Source organism: Neofelis nebulosa, chromosome 2 (assembly GCF_028018385.1).
Source record: "Neofelis nebulosa isolate mNeoNeb1 chromosome 2, mNeoNeb1.pri, whole genome shotgun sequence".
NCBI classification, from domain to species: Eukaryota; Metazoa; Chordata; class Mammalia; order Carnivora; family Felidae; genus Neofelis; species Neofelis nebulosa.
Genome location: NC_080783.1, coordinates 166818685 through 166843272, shown reverse-complemented (window position 1 = coordinate 166843272; position 24588 = coordinate 166818685). Strand labels below are relative to the sequence as shown.

Below are 24588 nucleotides of genomic sequence, written 5' to 3'. Positions count from 1 at the left end.
TTCTGTTCGAAATTAAGCAACAGTAAATCTACATACAGTTCCCCTAAGAAAGACCACTTATTTTTAACTGTAACATAACAGCTGTGGATTATTCAGGACTTCCCCCTTTTGTCACTGTCCACTGAGTACTACTACTACAAGAGTAGGGAGTCTCCTGACCTAAAGTTTGGGAAAAGTGAGGGAGGCCTAATGCACATTTGACTTGGTTATAAAACAAATACACTTTCTAATATTCTCGTTAACATGAATGGTTGACTGTAGAGTTGGCTAAATCTGTCTTTCTGCACACCAGCTAGAACTTGCTTGTAGAGTTCAGGTAGTTGTAAAATACATGGTTTTACTCTTTTCTCTCTGAAAGACGATGGACTTTGGATTAAGGACTATACACTTAAAACTTTGTATAAAGAGAACAAGAGGAGATAGGGACCCTGAAATGATTTCTCTCAGAACTGTGAGAGATCAAGCAGCGAGAGTGGCATCAGACTAACCTGAGCCACTGTAAATTGCTGACCAGAAAGAAAATCCAGATTTAGTGAAAGAGCTTGCTCCAAAATGGGGCTTTTCAATACTTTTTCCTCCCTTGTCAGTAGCTATGCTTCAGCTGAGTGAACATGAGCGACCTGGCTGTGAGCTAAGAGTAGTACCAGTCATTCTGAGTATGAATACACCAGTAGTCCCCTTTGAACATAGTTTGTGGTTGATGGAAATTTATTCGGAGGACGTGGTTCTGAGCTTCGAAATAGCCTGAATTATGAGCTTCATGAACTGCTTTGCCTCGTGGCCTCTCTACTACGTCACTGTATTTGCCCTCCGGTGTTTAGTAGATGGGCATTTGCATTTAAAAGTAGCATAAACACCTCAACTGCCCAACTATAAAATACAGGTGAAACTTACTGTGCCAGTATCACAGAGCTCTTGGGATTTAAAAATCACACATTAACAAAATACATAAGGAAATCAATCCTCTCTAGAGAGCACTAGATGAAGATCCAGCAGTAGTACAGGCGTACGGTCCCTTTTCCAAAATTCTTGTGACCAGAATTTTTCAGATATTAGAGAGGTGCTATGTTTTAAAGAATATCCACAACCAGGTCTCGAACCTATGGTTAAACACTTAATGGCCACCGTAAAATGTATTCATATTCACACACATTTCAGGTCCGATATTGCTGCCAAATGAGTTTGGCAACAAACTCAAGAAAAAACTTGGATTTCAGAATCGGAAACCTGTAGTAGCCTTCAAATTTTGCTAGCACTCAATTGGCAGTCCATCCCAATTTATTTCGCTACATAACTGGCAAAGAGGCACGTGAACAGGAAGCCAAACGTACACAAACGGTGTATTCTGGTATCCACAGCAGCTTCACCAGAGCCCTTCTAAAGAGCCAACAAGTACCCTATAGATGAAGCAGCTGGTGAGAAGAGTCCACCAAAGTCCAGACGTGACCCCTCTGGAGCCTTCCCTGCAGTCCTCAGTTTATGGAAGGGGAAAACCTAAGGCCCCAAATGGAAAAATGTCCGACAACCTCAGACTGAGCTGCTTAGACAAGGGCAGATTCCTCTGTCCTTTTGCTTCATGGTACTTAATAGTTTAAGTGTCTATGTATTTATGGCTAGAGCAATGGGTTCAACCCTTGACCAGTCAGTCCCTACGGCCCAGAAAGTGAGTTATTAGCCACCCTTTAGCCAACCCATCATTGTGGCTAGGCAAATGGCTCTCATAAGGCAACAGCACTTTTTAGGTTAATTTGGCTTGAGCAGCTGGGGAAGAGGCATTCCTCAAAAGGAGCATGTGTTGGTCAAAGAAAAAGGTTCATTTGGCATCTAAAGCCTATTGCAAGTGTTATCAGATGCCATTAACGAGTGATTACTGTTACATGCACTGTGCTAAACAGTCATTATAAACCGATTCTCACAGCATTACAAATTTTTACAAATGGGGAAACTGAGCTGTCTTGGGAAGCGGACTTAATATTTTCCAATGATGTGCATTTATTCAACTATGTTCCTAAGTTAGATCTTTGTGTTTAGAGAAGATGTGTGTTGCAGGGCAGAAAGCAGATATTATCTACAAACAACCTGTTCTACCCTTTTTTTCCCTCAAGTCTAAGTTCTGGAAAGGAGAAAGTCCCTCAAGCTGGGAAAAAAAGCTGGTCAGTAGGCTCTGAGAATAGTTGGAATGCGAGTTCATTCTTTAGCAAGACCTCAGAGAAGGCTGCATGTGTAGGTCACGTTGGACTTCAGGCACTGAGACTTACACCGTACCAAAGTTTGGAATCTGCAATGCCACCTGCCTTCAAAGAATACCTCAGAGACAGTTACCAAGGAGTTTAGCGGTGACCATGAAGGGCTGAAGACAAGAAGATCCTTCTTCTATTTTCAAGGCACCATATAATTCCTTTGAATCTGGTTTAACCTTAGAGAAGGACTGGCATTGAATTTCCTGCTAGGTGGTAAAATGGGGACTCCTCTGATTTGATTTAAAAGAAGTAATTTGACACTTCCTCCACACTCAAACGTTACACTGTACTGCTTGTTCCAGCCGGCTCTGCAGACAGAGCAAAAGGTAGGCCTTACAGAAAGGCAAATTTACATTCTGTAAAGCAAATACTTCTTCACAATTACCACTGTTCAATAATGGAACCTTTCTCTGCCTCTTTTTCCTCACCTCTAAAATAAGAACAGTAAAACTTACTTTAAAGGACTGCTTATGGGACTAAAATGTATCAATATGTAAGGTGCTAAGAAAAAATGCCTACCCAGCATGTAGCAAATGCTAAGTAAATTTATTTTTACTGTTGCATAGCAAGTATTCCAAAGTTTGCTATACTTAAAAAACTACCTTTTTGGAAAACATTTGGAAACCTTAAATACCTTAAAAATGTTCATCTTTGATCTCCTGAAGTTCAGATGGTCTCCTTGAATAGAATAGACTTAGGCAAAAGAAATTCACTATAGCCTTACTTATAAAAATTAGAAACAGATTTCATTATCACCTGCTAATTGTACCTCCTAAAATAACTCAAATACCGTTTCTATTCTGTGCTTTCACAGCTACACTACAGCACCCCATCACGTCTCACCAGGACACAACAATCTTCTACAGCTGATGTATTTATCTGTACAGTCCTGCCTTTCTCTGACACCCCCCACCCCCCGGACAGTAATCTGCACAGCATCCTTGGTGATCTTGTTACAGTCCAAATCTGGTTTACAGCAGGTCCTCGATTTAGGCACACCAGTAGCCAGTGGGCCAAATCTGCCTGGCAACCTTTTGTTTTGTTCTAATTTGCACAGCTTTAAGCAAGTAGGTACCACAAGCTCAACCACTAACGATGTATTGACTGCATTCATTTAGATTCACACTTTGAACCTGCCTGGCCCCTCTCTTATCAACTCCTGACCTACAATCCCAATACTACAGCTGCTGTGAGCTTTCTAAAAAGGAAGATGAGGCCATGTTTCTGCCTTGCTATGCTTTAAAAATGTAGCCATTAGTCAGGTACTCTTGTCTAGAGGTATTCATTTGGGAATGTGTACCCACAGTGTGCCCAGCGCTATTCTTTCTAGGCGCCAGGGACACTGCAGTGAGCAAAACAGACCAACATCTGTGCCTTCATAAAGCTTACACCTCATCAAGAGACACATGCTGCCAAGAGAAAGCACAGGAGGGAAATACGGACAATGGTGGAGTGCAATCTCAGAGAGGCTGGTCAGGGAAGGCCCACAGAGAGGAGGGCATTTGCTGGAAAGACATTAAACAGGGATGCATTCCAGACAGAAGCAGATACACTGGCCCTGGAGTGCTCGAGGGCTGTCCCCTCCAACATTTCCTCAGTTCAATACTAGGTGTCCTTCAGGAAAGCTCAAATACCATTTCTCCAAGGAAATTTTTCCTACCATTCTTAGGATGATATTCCTCCCCCACATTCTTACAATTATCTCAGTTTCATGATTCCATCATCATTTGTAGATACTGTCCTCAAAAATATTCATTGAAAAAAATTACCTGAAGGATAAGCACACATGATGAGGCAACTCTTGATGAAATCCTCCTTCTGCATTCTCCTAATAGAGGGATGTTATCTGGAATTCTTTGGGAAGAAAAGGTTTAGGAATTAAAGTCCAGATTTAAATTTATCAGCTGAGGGAAGCTGGACAAACCCCTGAGCTTTGCCTAAGCCACTATTCGTGCAACAGTACTGTAATATGAAAAGACATAATAAAGGCCTGACTCCATGAAGGAACACAGTAGGCCCTCAGTAAATAATTGCTTCTCATGCACACTGCGTGCCATCATTTATTCCCCCAGTGGCAGGCGCTGCCACAGGAGGGCCCCATCAGCACAACTGGAAAGGCCTGTCTGCTTTGCCTTCTCAGATTTAACCAGCTACTGGCTCATGCCTAAGCTTCAAATCCATGGTGTATGAATTCTGGAAGAAGAATGGCATTTGATGGGAATATAGTGATGACGAGCTTGGTACCACCAAGTCTATCACAAGCAGACAAAGCGAGACAAGAACCTAACATGGTGGTGAAGAGCAAAAGTCAGGTCCTGAGTCCAGCTGACCGGGGTCTGAATGTGGGTTTCACAACCACATGGAACGATTTACTTCACTCGGCTTCATCTGTTAAATATGGTTGTGTCAGGCCTCTGCTGGGGGCCTGGGTGCCAGCCCCAGTGAGCTCGGTCTAGCTTGATGGAGGGATGGACGGTTGATGTAATGAGAGCTGTAGGGAAGTCCTGGGAGTACCCAGTAACTGCTCACCTGCTATGGATACATGAAGGCACCAGCCCTGTGCTTTGCTCCTGTCAGCAGTGCCTCTTCTGTGGCGGTCTCCGATAATGACAGCCCTGTGCAGGGAAGCCATGTTGAGACAAGAAACCAGCAAGGGGCTGAATGAAAGAGCATATAACTCACAAATTAGAAAGTCAAATTTTAAGAGGATTTTTAAAACCGGCCTTAAGGGCAGTCTCTTCAACAAATGGTGTCAATAAAACTAAATACTAACATGCAAAAGAATGGAGTTAGACCCTGACTTTCTACCACATACAAAAACTAAAAATGGATATAAGACTTAAATGCACGACGTAATTTTACAAAACTCCTTGAAGAAAAAAACATAGGGGAAAAGCTTCATGACAATGGACAAAGCACAGTCAACAGAAGTAAAAATAGATAAACTGCACTACATCAAAATTTAAAACTGCATCAAAGGATACAACAAGAATGAAAGGCAACCTACGGAGAAGAAAATATTTGCAAATATTGTATTTTATAAAGGGTTGAAATTAGAATATACAAAGAATGACAAATCAACAAAAAGTCCAATTAAAAAAATGGACTTGAGTAGACATTTCTCCAAAAAAATGCATATAAATGGCCAACATGCATATGAAAAGATACTCAACACCACTAATCATTAGGAAAATACAAATCAAAACCACAATATGATCACCTCACAAACACTAGGCTGGCTACTTTCAGTAAAACAAAGTAAACGTTACCAAGGATGTGAAGAAATTGGGACCCTTGTGCACACTGGTTGGAATGTAAAATGTGCAACCACAACAGAAAACAGTATGGGAGTTCCTCAAAAAAATAATAATAACAATAGAATTACTGTATGACCCAGTAATTTCAAAAGAAAACATATTTGCACACATCACTGTAGATTCTGTGTTACCCCAAAATCTTTTAATTTTTTTTAACGTTTATTTTTGAGGCAGAGAGAGACAGAGCATGAACAGGGGAGGGGCAGAGAGAGAGGGAGACACAGAATCTGAAACAGGCTCCAGGCTCTGAGCTGTCAGCACAAAGCCCGATGCGGGGCTCGAACTCATGGACCGTGAGATCATGACCTGAGCCGAAGTCGGACGCTTAACCGACCAAGCCACCCAGGCGCCCCCCCTTTTTTTTAATTAATTTTTTTTAACGTTTATTTATTTTTGAGACAGAGAGAGACAGAGCATGAACAGGGGAGGGGCAGAGAGAGAGGGAGACAGAGAATCTGAATGAAAATCTTATGCTAAAACCCCAATCCCCAATGTGATGATATTTGGAGATGGGGCTTTCAGGAGGTAATTAGGTCGTAAAGGTGGAGCCCTCACGATAGGATTAGTGCCCTATAAGAAGAGGCAAGACAAAGCTTCCTCTCTGCTCTCCACCATGTGAGGATAACAGAAGATGGATATTCCACAAACCAGGAAGCAGGCTCTTACCAGACGCAAGATCTGCAAGCACTTTGATCTTGAACTTTCCAGCTTCTTCTCCAAGGTGAGAATATATGTTTGTTGTTTAAGCCACTCATTCTACAGTCATTTTTTAGAGCAGTCAAAACTGATTAAGACACCCACTTTTTGCAGTATTATTTACAATGCCAAGAGTGGAAGCAACCCAGTGTCCATCAATGGATGAATGGATAAATAAAATGTGCTATATACACACAATAGAATATTATTCAGCCTTAAAAAGGAAAGAAACTATGACAACATGCTACAATATGGATGGACCTCAAGGACATTACGTTATGTGAAATGAGCCAGTAGCAAAAAGGCAAATAAATGCTGTATGATTTCACTTATGTGAGGTTTTCTACAGTAGCCAAATTCATAGACAGAAAGTAGAATGGTGGTTGCCCAGGGCCGGAACAAAAGAGGGAAATGGGGAACTGTTTAATGGGCACGGATTTCAGTTTTTCAAGATGAAAAACTCAGGAGACTGGTTGCACAACAATGTGAATAGACTTAATACTACTGAACTGTACACTTAAAAATGGTTAAGATGGTAAATTTCATGCTATAGGTATTTTGTCACAATCTTTTTTAAAGCCTTCATGTACTCGTAATTCAGTTGAGCTTGCCTGTACCAAAATGCCTCTCTTGATGAGCATATTTTATTTTGGGGTTATGTCCCGGTAAAGCTATTCAGAGGCTTAGACTCATTAAGCAGACGAAATATTTTAAAAGTAGAAAGATTAGCATTTCTTTCTTTTGAAATTACCACAACTGTGCCAGAGACAGATATTTAATCATACGTGTGAGTCATACAAAATACTTGTGTGGCTATAAAGCAAAAATTTTTCCTGTGTCTTCTCTCAATACTCTACTCACTATTTACCAAACAGATCTGCAACACTAGTTGGGTTAACTACTACCCAGTTCTGACTCGCTCTGGAGCTGGCAGCCCCACAAGACTCCCAGGCTCAGTCCCATCTGTCGGTCACCTCCCCCACCCCTTTCCAAAGCAAATCACAAGTCCATGTTGTTAACCTGTATGTCTGACCAATCAGCTATAAATCAAGGTTCCCAGGACCTCCCACTCAGGTTTGAATACTTTGTTAGAGTTGTTCACAGAACTCAGGAAAACAGTTCATTTACTAAACTACTGGTTTCCTACAAAAGGACGTAACTCAGGAACAGCCAGATGGAAGAGAGGCATACATAGGGCAAGGTGTGTGGCAAGAGTGTGGGCCACCCCTGTCCCCTCCAGACGCACCACCCTCCCAGCACCTCCATGCATTCAGCAACCTGGAAGCTGTCCAAACCTCGTAGTTCAGGGATTTTTATGGAGCCTTCACTATGTTGACATGATTAAATCACTGGTCATTGGCGATTGATTTAACCTCCAGTCCCTCTCCCCTTCACCTAGGCGGGTGGGGCAAGGAGCCTGAAAGCTCACAACCCAAATTGCCATGGTTGGTTCCCCCCACAACCAGCCCCCACCTGTCCTTAACAAAGTCAGGTGCAGTTGGTTAAAAGAGTCATTATGAAAATAAAAGATACTCATTTCATCTTTATGGCTACAGAACTATTTCAACAACTGGGAACAAAACTAAATATAACAAAAAAAGATACTCTTATAGCGCTTATAAAGTACAAGAGTCTTGGAAGCTATGTGCCAGGAGGAACAGGGACAAAGACCAAATATAAATTTCTATTATATATCACAATGGCAAACTATTTTATTACTAGGTTTCAATCAACTAACTGGAAGCCATCCTCTTGAATGTGGGCAGACTTAATGGCTCTTTGCACTTAGAAAGGAATTTTAATACATGTGTTCAGGAAAAAGTATTTATTTGACACCTTTACAAAAATATTTAGGCACATAATTTTCATGTTTAGGTCACCTGATTTACACATCTCAATCGTTAGTACCTTTTAAAACCACTAAAATGGTCATTTGGTAAATAGGATCTGTATTGAAAAAAATACTATGATAGGCCAACATTTTTGATAGACAAAAAAATCAGTTGATCATCAGCATGAGAAAGAAACACTTATGAACAAAATAATCTCTAAAAACATTTTTGTGAGACAATAAATCTAACCAGTAGATTTCTTTTTTTAAAAGTAACTCAAAAAAGAAAGCTTTAAAAAACCCACCATTGAATATCTTTTCATGCTGTCACGAAGTGGCACCCCTTTAAAGGTAAGAGCTAGAAGACAGGTGATGATGCAAAAGATCTATAAGCACCAACAACTGAGATAAACGTGGATGCACAGGCAGTGTGGAGCAAGGAAGAAGGCAGGTCTGGTCTGCAGAGGAGCAACTGGCAAAGTTTTAACTGAATCACCATTCTGAGGTGAAGATAAAAATATTTTTTTCTGTTTTGAAATTCACCATCAAAATAGAAGTAATTTTGTTCCTTTTTAAAAACAGGTGGAATCACATCACATGTGGCATCACATAATGGCCACAATTATATCCAGTAAGTATTTAAAAAAGGAAGACTACTGTTATTTAAGCGCTCTAGAGGCAATGAAATAAAGGGTCACATTTTTCAAGAAATACACACATTGCTCAGGCCTCCAGCATTTAAGGAGCACAGATTAAGAATCTAGTTTGCTTCCAGCCTCACCATGAAATAGTGACAGTAACAACACTTGCTGAGTGCCTAACACGTACTAGGGCATTGTGCTCAGTGGTTTCGCATCCATTGTCTCACTTACTGTGAATATTACTATTTTTCCCTCAAGGAGGGAAAAATCAATTATAGCCTTGTTCATAAGGAGGAACCAATACAGAGGTACCCCCTTATTCACAGGGGATACGTTCCAAGACCCCTAGTGGATGCCTGAAACCACAGATAGTACCGAACCCTACACATGTTTTTTCCTACACATACATACCTATGATAAAGTTTAATTTATAAATTAGGCACAGTAGATTAATAATAAAATGGAAAAATGGTAATATACTGTAATAAAAGTTATGTGAAAGTGGCCTCTCTCAAAGTATCTTATGGTACCGCGCTCGCCCTCATGACAGTGTGAGGTGATCCGATGCCTACTGAGGAGGTGGAGGGGAATGACGCGGCACCGTGACTAGCATTCGGCTACTACTGACCTTCTGAAGATTTGTCAGAAGGAGGATCCCGTGCTTCCAGACCTTCCTTGGCCACAGATGACTGAAACTGAAGAAACGGAAACCGTGGATAAGGGGTACCTCCTATAGTACACAGTTATGGGGCAAGAAACAATATGCAAAGCAGAGGGAGGAGGAACCCAGGCCATTCACGAATTCTAATGGCCTGGCACTTATTTCAGAGCTAGTAGTTTGAGTTGTAAAGTCCTTTTAGATTAAAAAAATGCTTCAGCTCATGGGTGGGTGGGACACCCTAATCCATGGTAACTGCAGGCAGCTCTTAACTTACAAATCACTGACTGCTTTCATCTCCTTTCACTATGGGTCTGGCTAAAGAATTATACATTCCTTGAGAACAAGAACTATGTCCTGTTCAGGGTGGTTTCCCCAGAGCTTGGCATAATGCCCTGGCATAAGACAGATGCTCAAAAAAATCTCTGCTCACTGATGAAACCATAATAACGAAAGCAGGCCCAAAATCCTAGGCAGTATTCCAAACCAGTCAAATATGAAACTCTACTATTCTTTTGGTGAAGAATCTGTATCAGCTTTACTGACCTGAACTTTCCATGGATTCTTGATACAACAGGACTACAGAAAACTTGCAGAGGCATGGTATTTTAAACCTATGTCCACACTGGATCCTACAAATGACTTATAAAGTCAAGAGCCAGATGAAGCAATTAAAAGTCACCTGACACGTTGGCAACATGCAGTCTGGTCAACCAGACCACAATCAATCTGACACCGACTAAAAGCAGATGGGCCACAAAGGACCCTGCTGTCATTACGTCAAGAAGAGGAGCCCCTAGTCATACAGAATTGGGTTTTCAAAACTCTCATCACAGCTCATCTGTCTCAAAGGGAAAATTAAGGATTTAACTCTAAAGCTGCCTCTCTTTCTCCCAGGAGGTAGTTAATACATCATAGAATTTTTGCCTTGTAAGATATCAACCTTGGGGCAAAACCCAGACACTCTGGGTGATGTGAGAATACCAGGTAAATCTCTAGTGCACTATAGCCAAGTCTGCACATAACTGAAAAACTCCAAAAACGGCTGGCCAGTCTATGCAGTCTCCAACTTCCCCAGGCTGCTTTCTCTTATCTTGACATGTTGGTGGTAGTCAAAGAGGGAATCAGAACATTGACAGGGCAGAAGCTGCGACTTGCTGTACTGTGTCTGGCCAGAAAGTTCGGCACAGGTGGAGGGCCCTAAGGTCATGTGCATGTAGCGAGGCTGTAATTACACATGATTTTCTCAAACCTGGAGTGATGACAGATCTTCAAGGAACCTGACCCCCAAGAAGCAGTTCAACCCCTGCTGGAATTCTAGCACAACAGCTACAGACACAGCCAAAGGCCTTTCATGACGAGAAATTCTACAACACAAATGATTTCTAATATCAAAGTTCCCTCCATGTGATTTGACAGAAGAAGAAAGAGAATCAATAAAATTAGCTCTCACAAGGCCTTTCCACTGTGCCCAGCCAAAACCAGGCAGTGGCAGGCCACATCTATCAACCAAGGCCAGCCTGGAAGGTAGACACAAGCTCTGGCATGTAGAGTGACATATCACTGCCCCTAATTTGCAAAGCCTATTCCTCTTAGGCTCCAAATTCAACCAAGCACTTGCCTCCTTGGCTGACTCAGCCAGCTATCTCCATTTCCTCACTTCCTCAGAGGAAAATGGCAGCATGGCTCAATGGAAGAAACATGAATTTTTACTTATTAACAAGTCACTTACTCTGAGTCTTCTCATTGATAAAACAAAGACAATAAAAATCATTTTACACAAGATAATATCCTATGCTCCAAGTGGAATTTTCTCAGATCAGATGATCCTGGAAAAAAAGTGAGCCCTGGGAGCTTTTGGCCTGGAAGTTGGCCGTGAGATTAATTCTAGGGACCCAATACCACTGGTCAGGCTTTAGTAAAAACAAACCCAAATAAAAGAAACACATGAATATGAAAATGACCTCAATGTAATTTTTTAAAAAATAAAAAGAAATCAAAACCTTCCAGGCCTCCTGTTAAGCCACCCAAATACCAACTGTTTAGATCAGTAGAGCCCTATGGATTCCAAACCCAATGAAAGAGAAGTTAGCGTGCACCAGTGCAAAAGCACCCAGGCTCTTGCACACTGACTGCACAACTGGCCTGTGCAGATACTCATACGCAAAGTTGGTGGATGCCTCTGCACCAAATCACAGGGCTGTGTGAGTGAATCCCCTGCCTGCCCAAAGAGGCAATTTAGGCAGTGCCTATTCACAGCTGCTCTCCCAGGATGCAGCAAAGGTCTCAAGAGAAGCTGACGTGCTCATAAGGTAAGCCAAGGGGCACAGGATGTAGGTGACAGTATGCAAAGACACAGGTATGCTCACACCATTTAAGGAGAAAGGATGGTGATGGCTGTAACAGCAACACACCGAACAAAGACTAAGCCTTGACAATGCAAAAACCTCTAAAAAGGCTTTCCCCTCAAACCAATACATTCAGAAATATAAGACCTACTTGTATTAATTCAAAGAGGAGTAAACAGAGTAGCAACCAAACCCAGAGGAGGGAAGCACAGGAAAAAGACAGCGTCCACCTTGCCTGCCTGCCATTCTCACTCAGAGAAGGAAGGCTGAGCTGCATGGTTTGCAACAAAATATAGCTCTTCATATATACGACTCGTGATCTTGGGGTCACGAGTTGAAGCCCCACGTTGGGTATAGAGTTTAAAAAAATAATAAATTTTTTTAAAAAATAAATAAACAATATGCCGCTCTTCACATACATGTCATCTCACACTGTAGCATATGGTAGCAAACCATTGTGGGGTGGGTAGGGGCAGGTACTTCTAACCCCGTTTACGGATTCGCAGTTTCTAAGAGCTGAAGAAAGTTTCTGTGACTTGTTCAGAGTCGCAGCATCTTCTGGATGGATCATAAAGTTAAGTTTTCTCTCTTAACCCTCAGTCATGATAGCAAGAGTGAGATCATTCAACTACCTCCAAAAACATCTGTGCACCCCCAGCACTTAGCATAATGCCAGGTACATATTGCATACCCAGTACATTTGAGCTGAATGAATGAATCATACAGATGGCCTCCTTCCTCTATCCCTTCATCATCCCCATCTTACACAATAAAAAGGGAATAGCATAATTTCAAGGAATGCACTCTGCTCATTCCATGAATTCCCAGGGGAGCCAACATGGAAACCAATACAAACTCAAGGCACATGTAGTTTTTTAGTGCCAAAGTTGTTATCTTTAGCAAATGCAGGGATAATATCCTTATGAAGAAAAATCCTTAAGAAATAAAATTCTAAAAGGAGAAACTTTAGATACTTGGCTGCATTTCCAGTAGAAGGAAGACTGAGCTACCTCAATATGCAGCAACAATTTCAATGCGGAGGCTCCAGTTGGAGCACTTTATAGATGCAGCTCTAAGGGATACCTGGATATCAAACTATGGAATAAAATATTTTCAAAACACTGATGGTTCATTGTCAGCATAAAAGAAATAAATTAAAAAGCCCGGTACATTTTCCAGTTTGATATAAATTAATTCCAATGGCATATTTAAAATAGAGTCAATTATAAGCTTCTCTCATAAAATTTTAAAAGGCAGCAATCAATCCTCAGATTGTACAAGTGCAAAGGAATGGTATTTTCTCTGTAATCAAGACACCTGAGTGTCTGTGTAAGAAATGCCAGTGTTCTCAGTTGATCAAAAGCTCGGGCCTAAGTAGTGGAAGCGATCCTCTGGGTCATACTGCTCCTTTCCCCTTAATGTCCAGCTTGTTACTGGCCTCTGACTGCTTGCTCAGCTGTTCCTCAGAGAAAGTGATGTAGGAATACACCAGACTCCCAGCAATGCTGCAAAAAAGAAAACCACCATCAGGGAGGAATGAAGGAACGACACATGGAAGAGACTGGTACGGGGGTGGAAGCTACCTTCATATATCAATAGCACGTAAAATTACAACAGATAGTATGGAATCTTCATCTACCAAGTAAGAGATGCTCCCTCATCATGGCATTATCCACTGGGGAAATGAATGCTTGCACACACCTGCCAACAGGAGTGCCAATTTTACACCACCTTTCTGGAATGCAATTTGTTGAAATCATAAACCTTAGAATTCTGCTTATCCTTTTGACCTAGCAACCTACTCCATGGAAGAATTGTGTACATCTTCAGAGACTTACCAAGAAAGTGTTTACCACAAAATTCATAACAGCAAAAAATTAGATAAAGGGTAAATGTCCCAAGGGGGAATTATATAAATCCACACAATAGAATATTATGTATCTCATAAAATCATATAATATGAAAACAGGCAATGACATCTTAAATGAAAAAATAATCTCACAAAACATTAAATATTGTCTAATCCCATTTTATTTACATAAACATGAATATGTACATCTATATGCATCAGAAAAAAGTCTAGAAAGATGGTGAGTGAGCTCAGAGGTGATTTCTTTTTTATTTCTATTTCCTGGATTTTCAAAAATAATTATTCAAAACAAAGAAATGTAATTTTTAGTAAGAATGAAAAACATCCCAATTATTAAGTAAACATGCAGATCCTGGGGGATTCACAGACCTGCTTTCTGACTAGAATCAAGTTCACAGTGGAGAACCTATCATCTGAGCCCTTGACATGAGTTGGTTTCTCATACCCCTCACTTGTCCACCACACCGACCACCAGGGAGGGTTCGCGCATGAGGGACACTGATTATACTTGTCTATTCTCTGCAGGGACTTCAAACCCACACGGGATACACAGCTTCCTGCCCCAGTCACTAAGTGAAAGTAAGCCAGAGGAGCTCAAGAGCATGTCAAGAGACTGTTCTGATGTGTTCTTCTGCTAAGCCTGACACCTGTGACTCTTTTGGGTCTCCAGCTGGCAGCCTGGCCTAGACTCTGATTTCAGACATGCCTGTCCTGGGTTGGGCCCCCCATCTTTTGCCTGACCCCTTGACTCATGAACTTGCCACTAATTTGAAATTAGTTCTATTCTCCTCTGGGCTCTGGGGTTCCAGCACCATACCAGTTGCAGCAGGGTGAGAAATGCCTAGCTAGCTCCCTACAAATAAGGAAGGAAGATCAGGCAGTCACAGCACTTAATCATCAAATTGTGACCATTTACTAAAGTCTATTCCATGTCAAGCATTTAACATACATCTGCCATGGCAATATTCCTACAAAGTACAATATCCCTGGCAAGAATGTTCATTTTACAGATGAAGAAACTGAGTTCCAGAGTCATAAGATAACTTGCTGAGGGTCACAAAGCATCCTAATAATGGACCAGAATAAAACCCGTATCCCTCTGATTTTCTCCACTGAAACAGCTTCCTCCCTTATGGCCCCTGCTCCACTTGATAGAAGAGATACCAGTCCTTATTTTGTTCCCATAAGCCTATATATTTCCAAAGCCTTACTCTGAGCTCTACAAAGTCCCTTGCACAGGCCTGACACTTTGTAGCAATACAGTAAATAACTGCTTAACTGAGTATCTGTGATGGCCCAAAGAAACTCCAGACCCTCACGAACCCAATCTTTGTGCTAGTTTCATAGAGCTTCATCTTTTCCTTCATCTAGTAGTTTTTCCATTTCTTTTCTTTCTTTCCTTTTTTTTTTTTTTTTTTTAAGAGTTTGATCTCTCAGACTCTTCTAGAAACATTTCAGGTTTTCTAGTGCATCAAGTAGATGATTTCCCTGGTAGCTGGGCTAGGACCCACGGAGATGGCTTACTATAGCCTTCCTGACTGAAGCTAAAATTCTCTGAGGTTCACACGCACATCTACATGACAGGCAATTTCCCTCGGCCTCCAGCCCCATCTGAACTCACAACATCCTGTCATCTGGGTTCCCCCTCCCAGGACAACCTCAATATAACAATGCTTTCTTTATTTTTCCTGTCAAGACAATCTTTTTTTCCTTTTTTTCTTTTTATACTACAAGTTTATTGATTGATTGATTGATTTAACTTCACTTTTTATTTTTTAAAATTTACATCCAAATTAGTCAGTATATAGTGAAGCAATGATTTCAGTAGATTCCTTAATGCCCCTTACTCATTTAGCCCATCCCCCCTCCCACAATTTGATTTTTATATTAAGCTGATTTCACCTGGATGGAAGTAATGGAGCAGTGTAGGATTGAAGAAGACAAAGAATACCCTGGAATACTACAGAATCACCGTAAGGATGAGGCCTGGACCCTATATCTCTAGCATAGTTAGTGTAATGAAAAGACATGGACTTTGTGGAGTTAGGTCTTGGTTCAAATCTTGAATATACTGCCAGCTTTGTGCCCCTTGGCAAATTTATTAATTTATCTGAGATTCTATTTCTGTATTAATAAGAGTAATACTATCTCTCTAGGCTTGTTTGCAGATAAAGTGAGATAACTTGCGTAAAGAACCAGGCCCTAATCTTGGCACATGGTGAACAATCAGAAAATATATATTCCCTACTCGCTCTTTCCCTGTCAGCTCTGCTACTCCTAGACTCAGAGGGGAGATGCACTTTGGGAACGCAGGGAAACTGGGAGGAAGGGAAGAAGAGGATGGTGAAAAAAGAAAGGGAAACAGGCCAGATGCGAATCTATATGAATCTTGATACATCACTACCAAATGGTTTGGAATTAGTATCTTCTAATACTTTACACAAAAAACTTCTCAATCTATTGGCTCCATAAATATTCACATTAAATATGACGACCTCTGATACTCTGGATTTGTTATTTATATATTTGACCATCCTAAAGGTTCACTTTTTTAAATCTCAAGCAATCTTCCACTTGCCTAATATTCAGATCACAGCACTACCATTAATTCACTCAACATGCTGTGACAGAGCCAGGAGATAAACAGAAGAAAAAGACAAGGCTCCAATGCACTACAGACAGGGTCTAGTTAGAATACTGCAAGACTGGCTGGAAGTGAACAGTGCCACCTCTGCTCTGGCCACTTCTGATCTTCCAAAGCCACACAAACACAATCTATCTCTTCTAGACTTACAGCTCCAGACATATTTACTAGCCTGAGACAATTAGATATCCACTCTACAAATATATGCTAAAAATGCCTTCCATATAGCAACTCCATGGCCAGAGAGCAAGAGTCCTAAGGTCCAGACTATGTCCATCTCCCTTTGTGGCTGACATATCTGCTCATGTGTTTAGCCATGTAGCTCTGCCTCCCAGACTAGATGCTGCCTTCTGTATTCCACATGTAAAATAGGTCAATTTATACCCAAGCCTATGAGCCAAGGCAGTTTGATTTTTACTGACATTTCCTAACATATAGTAATTCCTGCCAAATAATTGAAACTGGACCTCTGGGTATATTCTTCCTACACCCATGTCAACTCCCCACATAGCAGCTCCCAGGAGCCCTTTTTCATCTTTCTCACCAGCCAAGTAAAGCAGAGCTGTGTTGCCTCTGTATATATATCACCTTCCAGAGCTTTCCAATCTGAACAGAGAGAAGCACAGAGGTGACACAGGATTGAATAAAAACCACGTAATTGTTGACTATGACATTTACGAAGCTCTGTGATGGGGCGCCTGGGTGGCTCAGTCGGTTAAGCATCTGACTTTGGCTCAGGTCATGATCTTGCAGGTTGTAAATTCAAGCCCTGCATCAGGCTCTGTGCTGACAGCTCAGAGCCTGGAGCCTGCTTCAGATTCTGTGTCTCCCTCTCTCTCTGCCCCTTCCCCGCTCATGCTCTGTCTCTCAAAAATGAATAAACGTTCCAAAGCTCTGTGATGTGGGACAAGTTACTTAAACTCTCAGAGCCTCAGCTCTGTGAAATGAGCCCATCTGTGAAATGGTGATCAGAATACCACTCTTACAGGATTGAAGTGAGAATTTAATTATATAATTTATGTAACAATAAGCTATCTAAAATTACATGTTAATTATATAACTTAGATTCTATATCTAAATTATGTAACAGGACAATAGATCATTTCAAAACAGTCATTGGGACACAACAGACACCCAATAGGGATAAAAGTCAAAATGTCAAGGCACACCAGGAGCGAATACTGCCGAAAAGAAGAATCAGATTTTGCCAGTTGCTGCTTTTCCTCATCTTCATGGCTGCACACCCGTTCACCCAGAAAATCAAGGAGTCCTACATATAGTAAGGCCTCTTTGTCTTTGGTCATCCCAAAGAGGCCTTAACTGTACTGAGTAAGCAAACCCCTATTATCTGTGGGTCAGTAGTAACTCTCACAGTATTTCTCAAGCTGGGTATTCCTCCTTCGTCACTCACTCAAGTACTGGCCCACTTTTCCAGTAGTACCCTTGTGAAATCCGTCTTATGGAGTACCTACTGCCCACCCTCCCAGTCTCCCATCCAACATCTGCATTTCCAGCTCCATGCCTTTGTTTGCTCATGCAGCACTCAATGGCTGGAATACGTACACTTCTGTTTTCCATCTCTCCAAATCCTACCTATGGCTCAAGGCCTTACTTACCTAACTGTCCTTTCTTCTATTAAGTCTTCCAGGAAGACAACCATAGCCTTTGTGAGAGGTACCAGTCTAAACAGCTACTCTGTGACACTTGTGTGATGACAGCTGCTGAAAGCTCTCATGAGAATGTGCAGAAGTGTCTCCTCATGGCTGTTATTAAGACCATATAAATACCAAATATTATTATAAATGCCTTATGATTCCTACATGAATGAAAGGCATTGGTGTTAATCATTTCATACTTTCCCTCCTCATTCCACCTAATCTCAACATAGTAGGCAAAGTAATTCTGTTAAAACTAAATCAGATCATGTCATTTGTTTAATCAAAACCCTCTGTCTTCCTCTCTCTTAAAAGTAGTCCTCAATCACTCCACCCCACTACCTCTATGGCTCATCTCATCTCATTCACTCTACTGCCATCACACTGGCCTCCCATGTTCCCTGAACACACCACAACACTCCCACTTCAGGGTCTTTTTACTTGTTCTTCTCTCCAGAAACTGATGTGGCTCATCCCCTCCCTTTTTTAGGTATTGACACAAAATGTAACCCTATTCCCTGCAGTACTCCTCATCCCCCTTCCTTGCCTTTTCTCCATTACTATTTATCATCACAGTTATTAACATTTACCACCAACAAATATTTTACTCACTGTATTGTAATTCATTTTTTGTCTCCTCTACTAGAAGGAAAACTCCACGAAGGGCAACAGTTTTAAACAGTTTTGATAACAGCTCTACCCCCATTGCCTAAAACAAAGTTTGGTAGGTACCTACCATACATTTGTTAATAAGGAAATAAATCTTCCCAGCTAGATTATAAATTCCATGAAGATAAAAATTAATCTATGGCTTTGCAAACACTAAGTCATCACTTTCTTTAACATATTTATAGACTGGGTTCAATAATTCTGATTCTTACTCTGCTTGCCAAAGAAGACAGAAGAATAAAGACAAATCAGTGGTAAGGCAGGAGGTAAACAAGGCAGCTTTAGGAATGTTCAAAACAAAGAGGGGTCATTTAATCTCTTATCCCATGTCCCTCACATGGCTAAATCATAGGGAAGATTTTTATAGTCAACCCAGGGTGAGAACCTCAGTTCTGCTTCTCACTATGGCAGCTGTGTGCCCTTGGATGAATTATTTTCCCTGAGTCTCAATTGCATTATCATGTGAACTGGGAGATGATTAAACGAGATGGCACTGTAAAGGTGGCATCATATACCAGGCACTCAACAAACATTAAGTCCCTATCTGCTGCCTTTCCAGATGCATGTTTATATCCTTTCTACATGAGGATAAGTATTGGTCTGTGCACATACTTTAAAAATAGAAGTACCTTAGTCACCGATGTCTGGCCAGGATGTGAACCAATTCATCTGCCTAGGAGTTTTAGGAATTTGCCCAGGAGTAAATTTAGAAAAAAGGCTCTTAAATCCTGTTGTGATGTTGTTTGGAACTCATGGGCCTTGACATGATATTATTTGTTTCATTAACTGATATGAATTAAGCAAATACTCAGAATTCTAGGGAAGCCCCACATAGATAGAGTAGTTTTTTTTTAAGAGTCTGAACTAAAAAATGTTATGGAAAAATAAAAAAGAATATAAGCCTAAAAACTTGTTTTCTATCTATTCTCACTGTTTACTGTTAGCTCTTTCCAAATATGTAAGAGAAATGCCCTTCCCCCGTTCCAAAAAATTTTTTTTTCCTTTCATACTATTCCTCAACTTGGGGCTGAGTCCAAACTACTTAAGCATATCCATCTTTTTTTTTTTTTTTTTTTTTTTTTTGAGAGAGAGGGCACAAGTGAGTGAGGGGCAAAGAAAGAGAGAGAGAATCCCAGGAGGGGAAGAGGGAGAGAGAAGAAGGTGGAAAGAGAGAGAGAGAAGCAGGCCTCACCCGAAGTGGGGCTCGTGCTTACCCAAAGTGGGGACTCCTGCTCACCTGAAGCATGCCTCGAGTTCACCCAATGTTGGACTCAAATTCACAAACCGTGAGATCATGACCTCACCCGAAGTCAGATGCTTAACAACGTAGCCACCCAGGTGCTCTTAAGCATATCCATCATTTTCTACCCTACATCTATACTCCTTTTTCTTTTCTGCCTCTTAAAAATCTTTAAAATGCAGGTGGAGGCTCCCATCAGAACTAAAAGGATAACATATTTTACGTGTTTTCCACACCTGGAGGAGGTTCCTTCAAATGTCCTAAGTCTCCTGTAAAATAACTTCAGGCCTACTGAGAGCATGTGGCACAGTTCCTAAGGACTGTGGAAAAGTTTAGTGACAGTATCGGGATAGACAACTTGATTTCAAAAACCGAGAGCAAGAACACTAAAGCTGTGAAAGGTGAATTATAAAGAGCTAGTGGCAGTACTGGTAGAGAACACAGATTTTTTGCAATATTCCATTTCAGTGTTCTTCTGTCAGGAATTATGATATAACCAAGGGCTAGCCAACCTCCCTGGATCCTACTCAAAAGTCCAAATTATTCTAGTGCCATAAATGCCAGTTATATAACTCTACAAATAGCCTGGTGGATATTACATCAGCAGCAACTAACTGATAATACAAAACATGTCCTTCTCTCTCCCCAAGTGAGAAAATCCCTAAGCAAAGGAAAAGCTCATGTCCTTCAGGAGAAGTCTGGAACCAAAATAGAATCTACTAAGATGAAATTATACAGGAGGAGAAGCAGTCTGAAATTGAGAAGCAACTCATCCTTCTAAAGAAACAAGCAAAGGAATTCAAAATGAGGGAATAGAAGATTCGGGTGCTGGGCAGAGGTAGCTAGACTAAAATCCCCAGGAATAACTGTGGGGCTAGACTCTGAGCTTCACCATGTCCCGTCCCAGAGACTATGCAGACCCTAGGGTGGCCTCAGAAGCTACAAAATGAGTTTTATTACACTAAAGAAGGCTGACTTAACCAGTATGTATGGCATATCATGAAGGAATATGAAAATAAAAGTAATCCATTCATGTATCCACTATTTATAGACTATAGTTAAGAATGAAGACCTGGAAGGCAAATCATGGATTGAAAACTTGCCAGCTGGGTAATATGGGGCAAGTTTCTAGCCTCTCTGTGAAATGGAATATTCACAGCATCTATCTCATAGAGCTGTTACAGAGACTAAGTATGCGTAGTTAGGACAATGCTCAGTTCTAGTACACATAAAAAATACTGGCCAGCAGGCACCTGGGTGGCTCAGTTGGTTAAGCGTCTGACTTCGGCTCAGGTCATGATCTCACAGCTCATGAGTTCGAGGCTGCGTTGGGCTCTGTGCTGACAGCCCAGAGCTTGGAGCCTGCTTCAGATTCTGTGTCTCCCCTTCTCTCTGTCCCGCCCATGCTCATACTCTGTCTCCCTCTGTCTCTCAATAATGAGTAAACTTAAAAAAAATTTTTTTTTAAATACTGGCCAGTATTTTGTTATTAGTACTAGCTGAATGCTTATTATAGCCCAGACACTGATAAATACTGGCATAACTGGAAATAAGACAAGTGATTTCTGCCCTCAAATAGCCGAAAATCTAAAATGGTGATGGACACATATATGGTTTACTAGGCTACATTGTAATTATTTAGTCATTTTCTGAATGATAAATGCATTCAGGAATGAGAACTTGGTGACTCTGGAGTCCAATCCATCTGGGTTAAAATCCTTGTGACATGTCTTACTAATTATGTGACCTTGGCAGATCTACAAGGGAATGTACCATGTCTCTCTAGAACACAATGCCTCGCATACAGACACACTCAATGCATAACTTCAGAATACATTCAACTTACTTAACCTCTCTAGGCCTCAGCCTCTTCATTTATAAAATAGTGATAATAAAAGAACTTCAAAAGAGTGTTACAAAGAATTAGGCAATTCAACAGAGAAAGTACATTTGCAATAAAAGGTACTAGAACTGGATATCTATATTAACACACACACACACACACACACACATACACACACAAATAAAAAGAACTTTTCATCTAGACTTCACACAGTATATAAAAATTAATCCAAAAGTGAGCTACATACCTAATTGTAAAACCGAAAGCAGTATAAAACTTCTCGGACACATAAGAGGAAAAATCTTTGTAACCTTGGGGTTAGGCAAAGATTTCTTAGATACCTAACACTGAAAGCATAACTCATAGAAGAAAAACTGATAAAATAGCCTTAAAAATTTTCTTCTTCAAAAGAGAGTATTAGAAAAATGAAAAGACAGGCCACAGACTGGGAAGTAATACTTGTACATCACATATCTGATAAGAAACTTGTATCCATAATAAATAAAGAACTCTGAAAATTTAAGAAAACAAAGGGCGCCTGGCTGGCTCAGTCAGTAGAGCTCGTGACTCTTGATCTCAAGGTTGCAGGTTCAAGTCCCATGTTGGGTACAGAAATTACTTAAAAATAAAATCTTCAAAAAACAAAAAAACTTAAGAAAACAATCCAATTTTTAAAAAATGGGTAAAATAGGGGCGCCTGGGTGGCTCAGTCGGTTAAATGGCCGACTTCGGCTCAGGTAATGATCTTGCGGTCCGTGAGTTCGAGCTCCGCGTCGGGCTCTGTTCTGACAGCTTGCTCAGAGCCTGGAGTCTGTTTCAGATTCTGTGTCTCCCTCTCTCTGACCCTCCCCTGTTCATGCTCTCTCTCTCCCTGTCTCAAAAATAAGTAAAACGTTAAAAAAAATTTTTTTTTTAAATGGGCAAAATATCTGAACAGCCACTTTACTAAAGAATATATACAGATGGAAAATAAACACATGAAAAGATGTTCAACATCATGAATCACTACAGCACGTAAAACCACAATGAGAAACCACTACAGATCTATTAGAATGTCTAGAATACCAAGGGCTGGGATGTGGAGCAACCAGCATAGTGCATCATACATGGCTGAGAGATATGCAAAATGTTACAGACATTTTTGAAAATAATTTGACAATTTCTTAGGAAATGAAACATAACACTTACCAGACAAACCAGGAATTCCACTCCTAGGTATTTACCCAAGTGAAATGAAAACTTACGTTCACAAACAAACTTTTAAGCAAGTATTTTAACAGCTAATACAGAATGGTTAAAAATTGGAAACTACCCAAATGTCTTTCAGTCTTTCAGTTGGTCAATCAATAAAAAACTGTGATATATTCATAACAGAATATACTCAGCAATAAAAAGTTACAAACTACTGATACATGTAACACAGAATCTCAGAGTGCAACACAGAATCTCAAATGCAGTATCTGATGTGAAAAGAAGTCAGACCAAGAGCTACCTTTCCATGACAATCTGGATACTACACAGATGAAAACAGATCTTTGTCAGAGGCTGAGGGTAGTGGGAGAGGTTCAATGCAAAGGGACATGGGGAGATTTTAGAGGCAATACAATTGTTTTATATCTTGAATGTGGTGGTGGTAGTTACAGGACTGCTGTATCCATTTATCAAAACTCACAGAACTGTAAACTAAAAGGGGTGAATTTCACTGTATTCAAATCATATAACAACTTTTTTAAATGGAAGAAAAAAAATCACAAAGATGAGTCCCAGAGACTCTAGGAATTCTAGCCTGGGCAGTTATGAAGATGATGATGTCATTATCTGGAAAGGCTACATTAGGCCAAACCCACAGGCCAACTCCAGCAACAGATGGAAAGTAAGTACAGAAGCAGGCTCTTGTCACCACCCTTCACTAATCATTCCCTCCCTTCTCCGCTGCCTTTGGGGCTTGGTGAGCACTCAGTAAGTGGCTGCCGGAGAAAAAGCCTTTAGGAGAGTTGAAGACAGGCAGGCTCTCAACGGAGACCTATTTAAAAAAGTGCCGCCTAAATCCCAGAATCAATTTGGATGAAGCCTAATAAGTAGCTACCAGTGCAAACCTCCTGCTTCTTGCATTTGAATCACACCAGAGAAGGCTATTTAAACTCTTCTTAAAACAACAAAGAAACTAGGGGGCGCCTGGGTGGCGCAGTCGGTTAAGCGTCCGGCTTCAGCCAGGTCACGATCTCACGGTCCGTGAGTTCGAGCCCCGCGTCAGGCTCTGGGCTGATGGCTCAGAGCCTGGAGCCTGTTTCCGATTCTGTGTCTCCCTCTCTCTGTCCCTCCCCCGTTCATGCTCTGTCTCTCTCTGTCCCAAAAATAAATAAACGTTGAAAAAAAAAAAAAAAAACAACAACAAAGAAACTAGGCAGGGTAGAGGAAAGCTAAATGTATCTGGGTCTAATCACAGAATCTTTGAAGAATATAGTTCAATTATAGATATGTAATAAAGCATAAGCATAGTAGAATTTTCATTGTATAATTCAGGTAATAAATATATGATGATGTTGTAAAATTCTTTCAACTTCTCTGTGAAATTTTTTGGCTAAAATGTGGAATAAGAAAATGGGTTACAAGAATGTGTGAATTCCCTACCTTTTTTTAAATTAAAAATCATGTAATGGTTAATGGCACTCAATAAACAGTAAATGAATCACACACACACACACACACACACACACACACACAAAAGAATATGTTCAATTAATGATTTCCTTCAAAGTGCAGTCCACCAAAGATGGACTGACACCATTTCGATCAAAGTGAATCTGATAGCCACTTTAAGTTTGGTTTTTGCATTTAAAAAATAATGTCCACAGCTTATGAGGCTACTTATTAACTCATGGAAGAACTCAAAAAAAAGTAAATAATAAAACTATAATTTTCATTTTAAAGAGAAA

At 40.6% G+C, this 24588-nt stretch overlaps 1 protein-coding gene across 1 annotated transcript in view; it reads right to left on the bottom strand.

Moving 5' to 3' along the window:
• Nucleotides 1-8063: 8063 nt before the first annotated feature.
• SLC35D1 (solute carrier family 35 member D1) overlaps nucleotides 8064-24588 on the bottom strand; it is a 51215-nt gene continuing 34690 nt past the window's right edge. The window contains exon 12 of the mRNA XM_058717054.1: nucleotides 8064-13236. Within this exon, the coding sequence (XP_058573037.1) occupies nucleotides 13128-13236 (109 nt within the window). The 3' untranslated portion in view covers nucleotides 8064-13127. The remainder of the gene's footprint in view (nucleotides 13237-24588) is intronic.